The 17524-nt window shown below is 44.1% G+C and overlaps 1 protein-coding gene across 8 annotated transcripts in view; it reads right to left on the bottom strand.

Annotated features, from left to right (window-relative positions):
- The window catches only part of LOC140202500 (uncharacterized), a 182925-nt gene that overhangs the window by 38605 nt on the left and 126796 nt on the right, over window positions 1–17524 (bottom strand). For all 8 annotated transcript variants that reach the window (XM_072267415.1, XM_072267417.1, XM_072267414.1 and 5 more), the window contains one exon: window positions 1689–1759. In XM_072267415.1, the coding sequence (XP_072123516.1) occupies window positions 1689–1759 (71 nt within the window). The remainder of the gene's footprint in view (window positions 1–1688; window positions 1760–17524) is intronic.

Below are 17524 nucleotides of genomic sequence, written 5' to 3' on the forward strand. Positions count from 1 at the left end.
AACTGACAAAGACCAGTTAACCTACCAACTGGCACATCTTTGGTCTATGGGAGGAAACCAGAGGACCCGGAGGAAATCCATGCACACACAGGGAGGAATGTACAAACTTGCTTACAGAGGACGCCAGAATTGAACTCTGAACTCTGATGCATCAAGCTTTACTAGTGTCGCACTAACTGCTATGCTACCGTGGCACCCCACAAAGATGAGAAGGAATTTCTTTAGCCATTGGGTGCTGAATCTGTGGAATTCATTGCCACAGACAGCTATGGAGGCCATGTCATTGAGTATATTTAAAGCAGGAGGTTGATAGGTTCTCAATTAAAGGTTATGGGGAGAAGGAAGGAGAATGATGTTGAGTGGGATAGTAAATCAGCCATAATGGAATGGCAGAGCAGACCCGATGGACCAAATGGCCATATGCTCCTATTGCCTCTTTGAAACTATTTCTCGCAGATGTTTATAGCAAATAGAGAGGCCATTTTGCCTATCATATCAATGTTGACCAGAAATGGACCTTAGGTTACTCCCATTTCTCCATCTCGGTACATGCTCTTTAAGCTTTAATCAAGGACTATACAAGTTGTTGAGACTCCACATTTTGCACTGGATCATTCTCTAAGATCATCACCTTGTCATGGTGGACAGGCTTGTGAGCTCCTGAGATTCCAAGTGCAATGCCTTCTGGAGCTTATTTCTGCTAGGGTCACCCATGGTGGTAAGGTCTAGGGGTTAGTTCCAGACAAACAGCAATCCAAGCAAGACCTCAATGCTGGAGCTGGCAGGGGATGATGATATATCACAATGGCAGTGAAGGGTCCCTAGTTGTGTTGTATTCCAGGCCACTGGACCCCGATTCCGATCTGTTAAGGACTGTGTGGTGGCTGCCCATGCATCAGTCTCACCACATTAAACAAAGTCATACACGTGCAGTCTCCATGAAGAGAATCCATCTTCATGCTCCAGATTAAGTCACATGGTGACGAGCAAATGGCTGAATATGTGAGCCCTCTGATTGTTTGTCATAACTGAAACACTCCATCCCAGACAACATTCTGGTAGATCTCCCTTGTACACTCTCCAGAACCACCAAGCCTTTCCCCAGTGTGGTGTCTTTGGCTATGGAGGCTCTAATTTATTTAGGGATACAGAATGGAATAGACCCTTCGGCCCTTTGAACAGAACTGCCTATCAACCCTCCGCTTTAACCCTAACCTAATCACAGGATAATTTACAACGAACAATTAAACTACTAACCAGTATATCCTTGGACTGTGGAAGGAAACTGGAGCACCCAGAAGAAACCCATGCATTCCATACAGAGGACCTACAAACTCCTTGCAGAAGACACTGGGATTGAACTCTGAACTCCACACCCTGAGCTGCAATAGGGTCGCACTAACCACTACCCTATACCGTGGTGCCAATGTGTGAAATTCCCTTTCAACCACCATGGAACTACTGTATGATTCAGTAACATGTCCTATTGGTCATTTTGACTTGTATCTCCTTAGCTGTCAAATCTTTTGATTATGTCACTAAAAAGCACCCTGGGATATTGAAGGAACTTTGTAAATGTGAGTTCCTGAATGTACTCGAGTTTTAACTGTTGATATTTTTGCAGGATACTGGCCTGCAGCCATGTGAAGAGAGCAAACCCATCCATAAAAATATGCTTTAATACCTACCTCCTGGAATTTCTTCTTGTACAATGCCAAGTCCTCTTGATTAAAGATGCAATACTTCTCCAGAAAGCTCACTGCGAAAAAGAGAGAGGGAAAGAGAAAGAGATTGAGAAGAGAGCGGGGACATAGAGAAAGAAAGAGAAATCAGAGACAGATAGAGAGAGGAATAGGGAGGGAGAAAGGGAGCAAGACAGAGGTGGAAGTAGAGATGGAGATGGAGATGGAGAGACAGGGAGAGAGGGAGAGTGGAAGAGACAGAGGGAGAGGGGGCAAGGGAGAAGGGTGTGAGAGAGAGGGCGAGGAAGAGGGAGAGGGAGGAGAGAACACACAGCATTAGCTGTTTTAATCATTCAGTCGTCAATCTCAGTCATAATTAACCCTGCAATTAGTTGAAGATTGGAAAGGTAGATGACTGTAGAAAGGCAAATTCCCAAATCAAATGGATATCCAACTCAATGGTTTTATAGTGTCATAGAGTTACACAGCATGGAATCAGGCCCCTCAGATTCCTGTCTGTCTATTTGTATCTTGTTTTACAGCGGTTGGCATCCAGCTTAATGGTGCATTACCGCCACCCTCTGCTCCAGAATGTGCACTAGACATACATTCTAAATCCCTTCACCCAATCGCGCGTGCTTGCACGTGCGCACACACACACACACACACACACACACACACACACACACACACACACATACACACACATATATACAAACCTACACTTCACCCTCCGATCTTTGACCATCCTAGTATCCTATTCCTGTTTATTCGTCATATTCTATAAAAAACCCTTGTACCCCTTAAAAATGCTAAAAATACCCGGACTTGTGCTCTCTCAACCATGCCCAGCAACCCTTTTAATGTGAATTCCTGCATCCCCAACTCCCTTAATTTATCTCTCATCATCTCTCTCTGTATCCCATACTTCCTGCAACTCAGAACTACATGTTCTACTGACTCCTCTTCCTGACATTCCTCACGCAATCCTGTCTGGTGTTTCCCTATCATTTTCAATGTTTTGTTTAATGCACAATGCCCCAGCCTTAAGCTAGTCCACACAATTTCCTCTCTTCTGTTTCCATTACCTACCCTAGTAACTGCAACACTCTTTTGTATTTGATATAAATGCCTCCCTTTCCCCTTCCTGTCCCATCTTTCTTGCCACATTCGGTTGACCTTTTCCCAGATTACACACTTAACCTCTGCTTTACTGATACTAATGTGCATTTCCACATTTTCTTTCTTTAATGCCCTCTTTGCCAACTCATCCACCCTCTCATTCCCCTTCACCCCTACATGTGCTGGAACCCATAGAAATTTTACCTGACCTCCCTGATTTGCAATTCTTGTAACTAACTGAAGGACTTCATAAAGTACATCTTGCCGACTGTTTGTGTGAAAAGACCTTAAACTTGCTAGAACTGAGGATGAATCTGAACATATCAATGCTTTGGCTTGTCTGGCTTTCTGCACCCATTCCAATGCAACCAACACCGCCAGCATCTCCACTGTAAACACCCCTAACTTATTAGATGTTCTTCTGCTGATTCCAATTTCTTTTGCTGGTATTACCACCCCAAACCCTGTCACTCCTGTTTCAGGTTCCTTCGCACCATCCGTATAAATTTGAGTATAATCACTATACTTTTCCATAACATAACAGTTAAATGCATTTACCAAATCTGTTTTATATCTTTCTTTCCTTTTTACCTCTAACAAATGCCAGTCTATGTCAGGCCATACAAGCTTCCATGGAGCTACAACCGGATAAACTACTGAAGGACTTATCCTCTGATCAAATACTCCACATTCTTTTGCAATATCATTCCCTACCCGACTAAAGGTATCCCTCTGAAATCTCCCATTTTCCCAGCACTCCTGCCCCTCAGATTCCTATCTTGTTGGCTTCCTATCCTACTGGCTAGCTACCATATTGGCCCGACCCTATTGGCTCCTTATCCTATTGGATCCCTATCATATTGGCTCACTATCCTTTTCACTGCCTATCCTATTGGTTCCCTATTCTATTGGCTCCCTATCCTATTGGAACCCTAACCTATTGGCTCCCTAGTCTATTGCCCCCCTCTTCTATTGGTTCCCTATCCTATTGGAACCCTAACCTATTGGCTCAGTATCCTGGATCTCCATCTTTTTGATCCCCCATCCTTTATGTCCCATATTTTGGCTCAACATATAATTGGCTACATATTCAAGTAACTCCATATTCCTTCGTTTTTCTATTCTATTCACTTCCAATCCTTATGGTATCCTATATTGTCTCCCAGCTTATCAGCTCTTAGCATTAGCTTTCTATCTTGCTGGTTTCCAATGTTTGTTCTTAATCTTAATGCCTAACTTTGTAGCTTTTCTAACTGATTGCCTCCCAATGTTTATCCCCTAGTCCTATCCTGAACTTCAGGAAGGGGAAGTCCGGAGAACGTGCATTAGTCCACACTGGTGGAAAGGGTAACGAGCTTCAAGTTCCTGGATGTTAAGACCTCAGAGGATTTGTCCTGGGCCCACACATTGATGCAATCATGAAGAAGCCACGCTAGTGGCTATACTTCATCTGGATTTTGAGAGATTTGCTCTATCACCAAAAACTCTTCCAGATTTCCAGATGTATGGTGGAGAGCATTCAGACTGTTTGCATCACCGTCTGTTATGGAGACTCCAATGCCCAGGATCACAAGAGGCTGCAGAAGCTTTTAGACTCAGTCAGCTCCATCACGGGCACTAGCCTCCTCACCACTGAGGACATCTTCACAAAGCAGTGCCTCAAGAAGGCGGCATCCATCATTACGGACCCCTATCACTAGGACATGCCCTCTTCTCATTTTCAACCATCAGGGAGGACGGTCAGGAGCCCAATGACACACATTCAATGTTTTAGGAACAGCTTCATCCCCTCTGCCATCAAATTTCAGAATGCTCCATTTCTGAACAGACCAAGCATTAGGGTTAGGGTTACCTCACTATTCCTTTTAGTTGCACAATATATTTAATTTTGTAATTTATTTACTCTCTCTCCCTCCCTCTCTCTCTCCCCCTCTCTCCCCTCCCCCTCTCTCTCTCCTCCCCTCTCTTTCTCCCCCTCTCTCTCTCTCCCCCTCCCCTCTCTCCCCTCCTCTCTCTCTCCCCCTCCTCTCACTCCCCCCCTCTCTCTCTCCCTCTCTGTCTCTCCTCCTCTCTCTCTATCTCATCAACTGTTTATTTTTTCTGTAGGTGCTGCCTGACCTGCTGAGTTCCTCCAGAATTTTATGTGTGTTGCTTTCATCCTTAACCTATTACCTTCTAACTAACCATCACCTATCCCAATCAGACCAACGTTCTTTCTGTCTGTAATGATACCTGGAGTTATTATTGTATTGATTTTTACTTATTTAGAATTGACCCTTCCAGCCCTTCGAGCCACTCCACCCAGAAATTCCCAACAACCACAATTTAACCCTGGCCTAACCGTGCAGGACAATTTACAGTTACCAATTAACCTATCTCGTATGCCTTTGGACCGTGGGAGGAAACCAGAGCAACCGGAGAAAACCCATGCATTCTCTAGGGAGGATCATACTAACCACTACTCTATCACAGTGCCTAGAGTTATCTGTAACACAAAAGAGATACAGTTCTGGATATTCAGAGCAACACACTGACACACAAAATGCTGGAGGAACTCAGCAGGTCAGGCAGTATCTGTGGAAAGGAATAAACAGTGTTTCATGGTGAGATTCTTCATCAGGACAGAAGTTTTAAGGAATTAGAATTACCTTCTTATTGAAACAAATTATCTTTGCTTTGAAGCATTCTCTAAACCTGGAAACTTTAAATACAGTGGGGAAGGGAGAAAGGTGCCTAACATGTTAAAGTCGGGAGTTGTTAAATGGTTAGAGCGTATGCCTCCTATATTGGGGGAATCTAGCACCAGAGGGCACAGCCTCAGGATAGAAAGACACTCCTTTAGATCAGAGATAAGGAGGAATCTCTTTAGCTAGAGAGTGGTGAATCTGTGGAATTCATTGCCACAGATGGCTGTGGAGGCTGTTATTGGGTATATTTAAAATGGAGGTTGATAGGGTCTTGATTAGTCAGGGCATCAAAGGTTACAGGGAGAAGGCAGGAGAGCGGGAATGAAAGGGATAAAAAATCGGCCATGATGGAATAGTGGAGAGGACTCATTGGGAAGGATGGTCTAAATCTTTCCTGTGTCTTAAGGTCTTAAAGAATACCCCTTTTAAAAAAGAGGGGATAACTACACAGTTTCCAAAAGGTCTGTGTTTTTTTTAATTGAGTCCCGTTCAGTTGATTCTCTGTTTTAAATTTAATTCCCCTCCCCCTCGCCACCCCCTGTTCTCAGTTTGCAGACAGCTGGCAAAGGACTATCAAACAGTTTGCAATCAATTGAGAGTCACTGACTCCATCTCTTTCAATAATAAGAAGCTTTTTTTTTTGTTCCAGAGGCCGGCAACCTTATCTGTTCACCCGGCTAGTTTTTATCTTTCTGTCTTTGCTTGCAAATCCTCGTGGATTTATTGCAGATGTTCCAAGCTCAGTTAAAATAAGATTACAAGCCAAGATGCTCGACAACCCTGGGTTAGAATGCTGAGTGAATCCGGTGGGAAATTAGCCAGACAAAAGAGGCAGTGGGGTGGGAAATGAAGGGAGGTTCATTGCTCGAGGACTGTGACCGGCCTAACACTCTTAATTTCTTCTCATCAACCCTCGTGACAAATATTATCAGTTGTAACACACACAGAATGCTGGAAGAACTCAGCAGGTCAGGCAGCATCTATGAAGGGGAATGAACAATCGATGTTTTGGGTGAGACCCTTCATCAGAACTGGAAAGGAAGGTGGGGTGGGGAGGCAGAATAGGAAGGTGGGGGTAGGGGTAGGAGTACTGTACAAGCTAGCAGGTGATAGGTGAGAACGTGTGAGGTAGAAGGTGGGTGCGTGGGGAATGAAGTAAGAAGCTGGGAAGCGATACGTGGAAGAGATAAAGAATCTGATAGGAGAGGATAATGGACCATGGCAGAAAGGGAAGGAGGAGGGTCACCAAAGGGACGTGTTGGGCAGGTGTGAAGAAGAGAAGGTGTAAGTGGGGAACTAGAATGAGGAATGGAAAAAGAGAGAAGAGAAGTGACGGGGGTCGGGGGGAGGAATAACCGAACAGTAGAAAAATTGATGTTTAGGGAGGAAAGGGGCTTGGTCTTGCTTTTGTTGTTAGTTACTTGCTGTGTTCTGTTTCGTTGTGCTCTGCCAAGAACTGTGGGCATTGTGGCGTCACTTGCAGGTTGCCCCCCACTGCACATCCTGAGGTCATGTTGGTGTTAATGCAAATGGCGCATTTCACAGTACGTTTCAACATGCACGTGATAAACTCATCATCCGAGTCTGGAGGGTTTGCCTTTTTCAATGTACGACATATTGGTGTCAGTCTCAGGGTTTGCTCAATATTGGAAATGGCATGTCTGTCTGGAGACTCAATGTAACATAACGTCTGAAGCTACACCTTCAATGGAGTCACAAAGTTATAAAGTACAGAAACAGGCCCTTCTGCCCAACCCTGCCATGCTGACCATTTACTACACCCGAGGCTTCTATTCACAGAGGGTTAGGGTAGGATTTTAATCCACAGCCTTTAGAGGAGTAAGTAGAAGACCCTACGGGAAAGATATTGATTAGATTGAAAGAGGACGGACAAAACTTACAAGTATGGTGCCAGACTTGGGATACTGGGATCCACACCCACAGATCCTTCAATATTACCAGAAGACATACGGTGTGCTGACCTTTACTACTCAGGGGATTGAGTTCAAGAGCTGTCAGGTAATGTTGCAGCTCTATAAAACCCTGGTTAGATCACACTTGGGATGTTCTGTTCCGTTCTGGTCACCTCATTACAGGAAGAATGTCGTAGCTTTAGAGAGGGTGCAGGGGAGGTTTACCAGGATGCTTCCTGGATTAGAGAGCATGTCTTTGTGAAGACAGGTTGAGCAAGCTAGGGCTTTTCTCTTTTGAACGAAGGAGAATGAGAGTGACTTGTTAGAAATGTACAAGATGATAAGAGGCATAGACAGAGTGGACAGCCAGAGACTTTCTCCCAGAGTGGAAATGGCTCATATGAGGGGTGGAGATACATCTGCACGAAAGGAAGGGTAAGATGTTCCTTCCTTCTGTTAGCCTGCAGGTTACCCTTGGGCAAGAGGTAGCACCTGCTTAGCGTCTCCGATCAGGGTCACGTGAAGCCATGGAGCAGGTGGTGGATGCTTCTATGAGAGGCTGCTACATACCAGCAGTCCTGGTTATACAACTACTGATTCCAGACAGAAAAAGCCGCCGAGTATTGCTAATGGCTGGGGTCACCCATCTTGTAAAGTCACTGACCAGAAGGAGACAATGGCAAATCACTTCTGTGGAAAAATTTGCCAAGAACATTCATGGTTAAAGACGGCATGGCACATAATAACAATGATGATAATTTTAAGGTGATTGAAGGAAAGTATAGGAGGAATGTCAATAGACAATAGGTGCAGGAGTAGGCCATTCGGCCCTTCAAGCCAGCACCGCCATTCACTGTGATCATGGCTGATCATCCACAATCAGTATTCAGTTCCTGCCTTATCCCCATAACCTTTGATTTCACTACCCTTAAGAGCTCTATCCATCTCTTTCTTGAAAACATCCAGAGACTTGGCCTCCACTGTCTTCTGGGGCAGAACATTCCACAGATCCACCACTCTCTGGGTGAAAAGGTTTTTCCTCAACTCCGTCCTAAATGGCCTACCCCTTATTCTTAAACTGTGGCCTCTGGTTCTGGACTCACCCATCAGTGGGAACATGCTTCCTGCCTCCAGCGTGTCCAATCCCTTAATAATCTTATATGTTTCAATCTGATCCCCTCTCAGCCTTCTAAATTCCAGAGTATACAAGCCCAGTCGCTCCAATCTTTCAGCATATGACAGTCCCGCCATCCCAGGAATTAACCTTGTGAACCTACGCTGCACTCCCTCAATAGCAAGAATGTCCTTCTTCAAATTTGGAGACCAAAACTGCACACAGTACTCCAGGTGTGGTCTTACCAGGGCCCTGTACAGCTGCAGAAGGACCTCTTTGCTCCTATACTCAACTCCCCCTGTTATGAAGGCCAGCATGCCATTAGCTTTCTTCACTGCCTGCTGTACCTGCATGCTTGCTTTCAGTGACTAATGTACAAGAACACCTAGATCTCATTGTACTTCCCCTTTTCCTAACTTGACTCCATTTAGAACATAATCTGCCTTCCTGTTCTTACCACCAAAGTGGATAACCTCACATTTATCCACATTAAACCTCATCTGCCATGCATTCACCCACTCACCCAACCTGTCCAAGTCACCCTGCATTATCATAACATCCTCCTCACATTTCACACTGCCACCCAGCTTTGTGTCATCTGCAAATTTGCTAATGTTACTTTTAATCCCTTCATCTAAATCACTAATGTATATTGTAAACAGCTGTGGTCCCAGCACTGAGCCTTGCGGTACCCCACTAGTCACCGCCTGCCATTCTGAAAAGGACCCATTAATCCCTACTCTTTGTTTCCTGTCAGCCAACCAATTTTCAATCCATGTCAGTACTCTGCCCCCAATACCATGTGCCCTAATTTTGCCCACTGATCTCCTATGTGGGGCTTTATCAAAGGCTTTCTGAAAGCCCAGGTACACTACATCCACTGGCTATGTGGGGCTTTATCAAAGGCTTTCTGAAAGTCCAGGTACACTACATCCACTGGCCCTCCCTTGTCCATTTTCAGTTACATCTTCAAAAAATTCCAGAAGATTAGTCAAGCACGATTTCCCCTTCGTAAATCCATGCTGACTCGGACCGATCCTGTTACTGCTATCCAGATGTGTCGTAATTTCATCTTTTATAATGGACTCCAGCATCTTTCCCACCACTGACGTCAGGCTAACCGGCCTATAATCCCCTGTTTTCTCTCTCCCTCCTTTCTTGAAAAGTGGGACAACATTAGCCACCCTCCAATCCACAGGAACTGATCCTGAATCTATAGAACATTGGAAAATGATTACCAATGCGTCCACGATTTCTAAAGCCACCTCCTTAAGTACCCTGGGATGCAGACCATCAGGTCCCGCAGAGGTAGATTTTTTACACAGAGAGTTGTGGGTATATGGAATGTCTGCCAGGGGTGGTGGTAGAGAAAGTAACATTAGGGGTACTTAAGAAACTCTTAGATAGGCACATGGAATACAGAAAAATGTGGGAGGGAAGGGTTTGATTGACTGCAGAGTAGGTTAAAAGTTTGGCACAACATTGTGGGCTGAAGGGCCTGTATGGTGCTGTACTGTTCAATGTTCAATGTTCTATGTTATATGTTCTATGTTATATGTTCAATGTTCTATGTTATATGTTCTATGACTTGAGCGCATGAGTTGTAGGAAAAGCTTAGGGATGTGGTCCTTGGAGCCTAGGAGGATGAAGGGAGATTTGATAGAGGTATACAAAATTATGAGGGGTATAGATAGGGTAAATGCAAGCAGACTTTTTACACTGAGGTTGGGTGAGACTAGAACTAGAGGTCATGGGTTAAAGGGCGAACTGTGAAGTATTTAGGGGAACCTGAGGAGAAACTTCTTCACTCAGAGGGTGCTGAGAGTGTGGAATGAGTTGCCAGAAGAAGTGGAGGATTCGGGTTTGATTTCAACATTTATGAGAAGTTTAGAGAAGAACATGGGCCGAAGGACCTATTTCTGTGCTGTAGCCCTCTATGGCTCTCTGACTCCAGCCGGGATTGGCAGTGGACTAACTGTCTCAGGGGCACGACTAACCAGGTCCCTCACAAACACTGGCCAGATCCATGTCAATAGAAAACATCTAAGGAGATTGTTGTTTGAAAGACGTGAAGTTCTACAGATCATTGTCTGTTTCTGTTCTGTACTGCTGTATGACTCTAGGTGAGGATGTTACTCACTTAGGCACTGTGTGTACCTGGGCACCTTTGGCTTCCTTACCCACATACAGTTGTTTAATTTATACCCAGTGGCCACTTTATTAGGTACACCTGCTCATTAATGCAAATATCTAATGCATAAAAGCATGCTGACATGGTCAAGAGGTTTAGTTGTTGTTCAGACTAAACATCAGCATAGAGAAGAAATGTGATGTAAGCGACTTTAACCATGGAATGATTGCTGGTGTCAGATGGGGTGGTTTGAGTATCTCAGAAACTGCTGATTCCTGGGATTTTCATCCACAATAGTCTCTAGAGTTTACAAACAATGGTGTGAAAAACAAAAGAGAAAAAAACACCTAGTGAGCAGCAATTCTGTGGATGAAAACATCTTGTAAATGAGGCCAGGCTGGTTCAAGCTGATAGGAAGGCAACAGTAACTCAAATAACCATGCATTACAACAGTGGTGTGCAGAAGAGCATCTCTGAATGCACAACACGTCGAACTTTGAAGTGAATGGGCTACAGCAGCAGAAGACACAATCATACACTGAGCAGCCACTTTATTAGGTATAGAAGGTACATATAAAGTGGCTACTGAATGTAAGTGCAAGTTTTCTGATGAGATGCTTAGATAAAGTAAGGAGGCATGGGATCCAAGGGGACATTGCTTTGTGGATCCAGAATTGGCTTGCCCACAGAAGGCAAAGAGTGATTGTAGACGGGTCATATTCTGCATGGAGGTCGGTGACCAATGGTGTGCCCCAGGGATCTGTTCTGGTACCCCTACTCTTCGTGATTTTTATAAATGACCTGGATGAGGAAGTGGAGGGATGGGTTAGTAAATTTGCTGATGACACAAAGGTTGGGGGTATTGTGGATGGTGTGGAGGGCTGTCAGAGGTTACAGTGCGACATTGAGAAGTGGCAGATGGAGTTCAACCCAGATAAGTGTGAGGTGGTTCATTTTGGTAAGTCAATTATGATGGCAGAATATAGTATTAATGGTAAGACTCTTGACAGTGTGGAGGATCAGAGGGATCTTGGGGTCCGAGCCCATAGGACACTCAAAGCTGCTGCGCAGGTTGACTCTGTGGTTAAGAAGGCGTACGGTGCATTGGCCTTCATCAATCGTGGGATTGAGTTTAGGAACTGAGAGGTAATGTTGCAGCTATATAGGGCCCTGGTCAGACCCTACTTGGAGTACTATGCTCAGTTCTGGTCACCTCACTACAGGAAGGATGTGGAAACCATTGAAAGGGTGCAGAGGAGATTTATAAGGATGTTGCCTGGATTGGGGAGCATGTCTTATGAGAATAGGTTGAGCTAACTTGGCCTTTTCTCCTTGGAGCGACGGAGGATGAGAGGTGACCTGATAGAGGTGTATAAAATGATGAGAGGCATTGATCGTGTGGATAGTTAGAGGCTTTTTCCCAGGGCTGAAATGGCTAGCATGAGAGGGCACAGTTTTAAGGTGCTTAGAAGTAGGTAGGGAGGAGATGTCAGGGGTAAGTTTTTTTATGCACAGAGTGGTGAATGCATGGAATGGGCTGCCGGCAACAGTGGTGGAGGTGGATACAATAGGGTCTTTTAAGAGACTCCTGGACAGGTACATGGAGCTCAGAAAAATAGAGGGCTATGGGTAACCCTAGGTAATTTCTAAGGTAAGGGCATGTTCGGCACAGCATTGTGGCCCAAAGAGCCCGTATTGTGCTGTAGGTTTTCTGTGCTTCTATGTTTCTATAAATAATTCAAATAACTCTCAGTGGTCACTTTATTAGATACCAGTGGTACCAAACAGAGTGGTATGTATAAAGGTACATATAAAGTGGCCACTAAGTGTAAATGCAAGATTTGTTATGTGATGCTGAGATAATTTAAATAGCTCTCACCGGCCACTTTATTAGATACAGTAGGTACCTAATAAAGTGGCCACTGAGTGTATTTGTCACAGCCAGTTACTGAACAATGTGTAAGAAGCACCTTTGTGAGGCACAGTATTTATAACCTTTCCTTTTGTCTTTTTATAAAAGAGGGACTTCTTTATCAAAGCACCACAGAAATCAAAATACATCAATTAATGCCGCTGCATAGTCCAGAACGGCTTGCATGGACTTTTCTGAAATTAATTCCTTGTATCACCTTTCATCTGCTTAGAATTGGTATAACATTGTCCCCCAGTTCTAGGCTTACACTGACGGTGATAAGCTTTGTACTCAGACACCACTCCTGGAATGAAGTTTACTAATTGTAGGTTTCGCATTTGGAAAACATACCTTTACAGGAGGTTGCCTTAATAAAGCCCGTTTGGTATTGGACACGTAAGCATCTGTCTTTGCGATTCTAATAACTGCAACATCAATTTTCAAAGCTTGTGGTTTTTTAGAAATATATAAATCTGTACAACAAGGATATGGATATATCGGGTCTGTCAGTAGTTGGCTTAGGCTCTCTACCCAAGTTTCAGAATCAGATTCAGGTTCATTACCACTGGCACCTTAAGACTTTTTAAATCTATAACATGATACAGATACACTGCTGGGAAATTAGGCAGAGCAATAGCAAATCGATATGCTTAGTTACCTACTGAAAAAGAAAATTCAATTAAATGTGCGGGTTTATATTTCCCATAAACAAAATCATCTGAGGAAATAAAGACAAGAGATTCCACAGATACTGGAAATCCAAAACACACACAAAATGCTGGAGGAACTCAGCAGGTCAGGTGTCATCTATGGGCGGGGAGGGGAACGAACCCTCAACGTTTCGGGCTGAGACCCTTTAGATCCTCCAGCATTTTGTGTGTGTTGATATGAAAGGTTCCACTTCGGGAAGGCAGACAGGTATGATGCACACTCTAAATGTTAGAGTTCTGTGGAGTCTGTTACTCTGTACAAGGTCTTAGGAAAAGCAGCACAGTGTAAATAACCTCAATTATTTTGGAAATCTTTTAATAATCTGCTTGAAATCCTTTACCAAGCATACGTTAGTTTCATATTCAATTGTTCTGGAAATCCTTTGGTCAGTCTCCAATCTGAAACTCTGGTGTGCCAGTTCACACTATTTCCTATTCACCCATAATCTGACCTTATCTACACAGCTCCCTACTCGGAACACTGGAGATCCTGGTTCAATCTTGACCTCTGTGTAGAGTTGGCACGTTCGCATGACCATGGCGTTTCAAAGTAAAATTTATTATCAGACTACATACCTTTCACCACATACAACACTGATTTTCTTTTTCCTGCAGGCATACTTAGCAAATCTATGGAACAGTAACTGTAAACAGGATAAATGAACACCAAACAGTGCAAATACAAATATAAGTAAATAGCAATAAATAACGAAAGCATGAAGTAACAAGATATATAGACTTTAAAGTGAGACCATCAGCTGTGAGAACACTAGAAATAGAATGAGTGTATTTATCCTCCTTTGTTCAAGAGCCTGCTGGTTGAGGGGTAGTAACTGCTCTTGAACCTGTAGTGTGACTCCTGAGGCTCCTGTACCTTCTACCCGATGGCAGCAGTGAGAAAGGAGCATGGCCTGCGTGGTGATGATGGATGCTGCTTTCCTGCAGCAACATTTCATGTAGATGTGCTCGGTGATTGGGAGGGCTTTACCCGTGATGTACTGGGTTGAATCCATTATCTTTTCAAGGATTTTACACTCAAAGGCATTGGTGTTCCCATAGCAGGCCATAATGCAGCCAGTCAATACACTTTCCTCCACACACCCATAGAAGTTTGCCAAGGTTTCTGATGACGTGCCAAATCTCCGCAGACTCCTGAAGAAGTGGAGGTGCTGTTGTGTTTTCTTCGCAAATACATTTATATGATGTGTCCAGGACAGGTTTCCCCAGGTGCTCTGGTTTCCACCCAAATCACAAAGGCATGTGGCTGTTGTAAATTGTTGCTAGTATGTAAGTGGGTGGTAGAATCTGTGGAGAGTTGGTGTGTATGTGGGATTAGTGTAGGTAGACTGGGTAACTGGTTTATTATTGTCACTTGTCTTGCATCCCATCCGTACAGATCAATTCATTACAATGGAGAAGTGAGGTAGTACAAGGTAAAACAACAAAAAGATGCAGAATAACGTGTTACAAATACAGAGAAAGGGCACAGCAGACAGCTAATAAGGCGCAAGGTAAATTGATATCAAGAGTCCATTTCATCAACTAGGACACCATTCAATAGTTTTATGACAGCGTGCTTTCAGACTTCTGTATTTTCTGCCCTGGAAACGTGTACTACCAGACTCAAGCTCAGATGTTAATAGACTATTGGAACAGATTAGTGTAAATAGTTGCTTGATGGCTGGCACAGCTCAATGGGCTGAAGGATCTGTTACCCTGCTGTATCACTTTCACTCTGTGATTCCTGCTTCCCGACCCTCCTTCCCCAAGCCCTCTGCACTCCACCGACACTGCCCTTTAATGTATCCCTGAAGTCCATCGCTCTGACATCGGAAAAGATCCTTCTTAAAAGTCTCCACCTGACATGGTATTCTACGTAAGACCATCTTTAGTCACATCTTCTTGATATGGAGAAATGTGGACCTTGTGCAGACAAAAGGGATTTGATGTTGGTATCATAATTAGTTTGGCAAAACACCATGGGATGAAGAGCCTGTGTTGTGCTCTCCTGTGGCCTATGTTCTTTCATGATGGCAGGGAATTTAGCCATGAATTTGGACCAATAATCAATTGTTTAATCACGATTATCACAATGTGATGACCATTGTCACACCTTGTGAGATCTGTCTGTGCATTGTGCTGAGGCCTTTCCTATCATGCATGAAAATGAACTTCATGATGGCAAGTTTTCCCAGCTTCCTTGTCGAGCACAGGGCTGCACACAGTAATGACGAGACAACTGGCCCTCGAGTCAGTGACCCGCCACCTGTATTGAGGGTGAGAGAGAGAGGAGAAAGTGTGTGAATGTGTGTGCATGTGTGAAAGAGGAAAGAAAAGAGTGTGTGAGTTTGAGAGGAAGGGATGGGGAAGTCTGCGTGTGAGAGAGGGATTGTATGTGTGAGAGAATGTGTGTGATGGAGTATGAGTGTGTGAGTGTATGTGTGTCATAGTGTGAAGTGTGTGTGAGAAAACCAGTCTGTAAGGGTGTGTATGTGAGTCTGTGAGCCACTGTGTGTGTCAGAGTGTGTGCATGAATGTGTGTGTGTGAAATGCAGAGAAAGAGGGACAGAGAGTGAAAGAGAAAGAGAAAGAGAGAAAGACAGAGTGAGAGAGACAGACAGAGACAGAGATAGAAGCAGAGAGACAGAAAAGCACAGAGAGAGAGAGGGGATAAAAATACACTTTCCATCCTTGAACCTTATAAAAGTGAGAATGTCAGGCAAGTTTTAACATTGTACGTGGTTTGATCCGTGGCCATTCTTAGCCTGAATAGGCACAGACTAGTAGATTTAAACTTGATAAGGAAATCCAAACAGATTACATGCTATTATTCTTTGATATTACAGTGATTATGGGGCACAATATACCAGTAATAAGGGCCATTGTGTAAGGTGACTGGTTGGTTCACTTAATGTAATGAGCTCTTTTACAGAAACTGTAAACAGCTGCTTTATTAATCACCCATCAATGTGTCGCTGTTTGTTTGCTTTCATAATTGTAATTCATTGGCACTTTTAATCATTTATGCTCCTGTTAGTTTCTGATAACCCAGTCCGTGCTCCAAAACATAGACACATTTCTGATACGCTACTGAAAATGAAAAGCTTTCTGTTTTCACTTTGATCAAATTGTGATTGTTTGTTTTCCTTCTGCGTGTTTCGTACCCAATGTGACGCTGTAGGTTTTAGCTGAGTTCCTCCAGCATTTTGTGTGTGATCCTTCTAGTTTTTGGCTCCCTTTACCTGGCAAAAAGACTGTGCATTCACCCTGTGTGTCTGCCCTTTCTGATTTTACTTATTTATTTATTGAGATACAGCATAGAATAGATGTTTCTGTCATTTCGAGCCACACCACCCAGCAACTCCCGATTTAACCCTAACTTAATCATGGGACAATTTACAATGACCAATCAGCCTACCAACCGGTACATTTTGGGATTATGGGAGGAAACCAGGGCACCTGGAGGAAACCTATGTGGTCACGGGTGAATGTACAAACTCCTTACAGACAGCGGCGTAAATTGAACCCGGGTCGCTTGCACTGTAAAGCGTTGTGTTAACCACTACGCTACCATGCAGCAAGGATATAATGCTGAGGCTTTATCAGGCATTGGTCACACCGCACTTGGAGTATTGTGAGCAGTTCTGGGCCCTTATCTGGGAAAGGATGTGCTGGCATTGAGAGGGTCCAGAGCAGGTTTACGAGAATGATCTCAGGAATGAAAGGGTTAACATATGAGGAGTGTTTGATGGCTCTTGATTAGTAAGGTGTTAAAGGTAACTGGTGTGGGCACGTGACCAAGTGGTTAAGGTATTGGACTAGCGATCTGAAGGTCGTGAGTTCAAGCCCCAGCCGAGGGAATCTGTTGTGTCCTTGAGCAAGGCACTTAATCACACATTGCTCTGCGACGACACTGGTGCCAAGCTGTATGGATCCTAATGCCCTTCCCTTGGACAACATCGGTGTCGTGGAGAGGGGAGGCTTGCAGCATGGGCAACTGCTGGTCTTCCATACAACCTTGCCCAGGCCTGCGCCCTGGAGAGTGAAGACTCTCCAGGCGCAGATCCATGCTCTCGCAAGACTAAAGGCAGAAGTCAGGAGAATGGGGTTGAGAGGGAAAATAGATCAGCTGTAATTGAACAGCAGAGCAGACTCAATGGGCCAAATGGCCCAATTCTGTTCCTAATAAGGTCTAAAACGAATGCAGGTGCAGAGAAGGAGAAAGGGGCTGTGAAAGAGGGAGAGAGAGAAGG

Source organism: Mobula birostris, chromosome 9 (genome assembly GCF_030028105.1).
Source record: "Mobula birostris isolate sMobBir1 chromosome 9, sMobBir1.hap1, whole genome shotgun sequence".
In the NCBI taxonomy this organism is placed as follows: Eukaryota; Metazoa; Chordata; class Chondrichthyes; order Myliobatiformes; family Myliobatidae; genus Mobula; species Mobula birostris.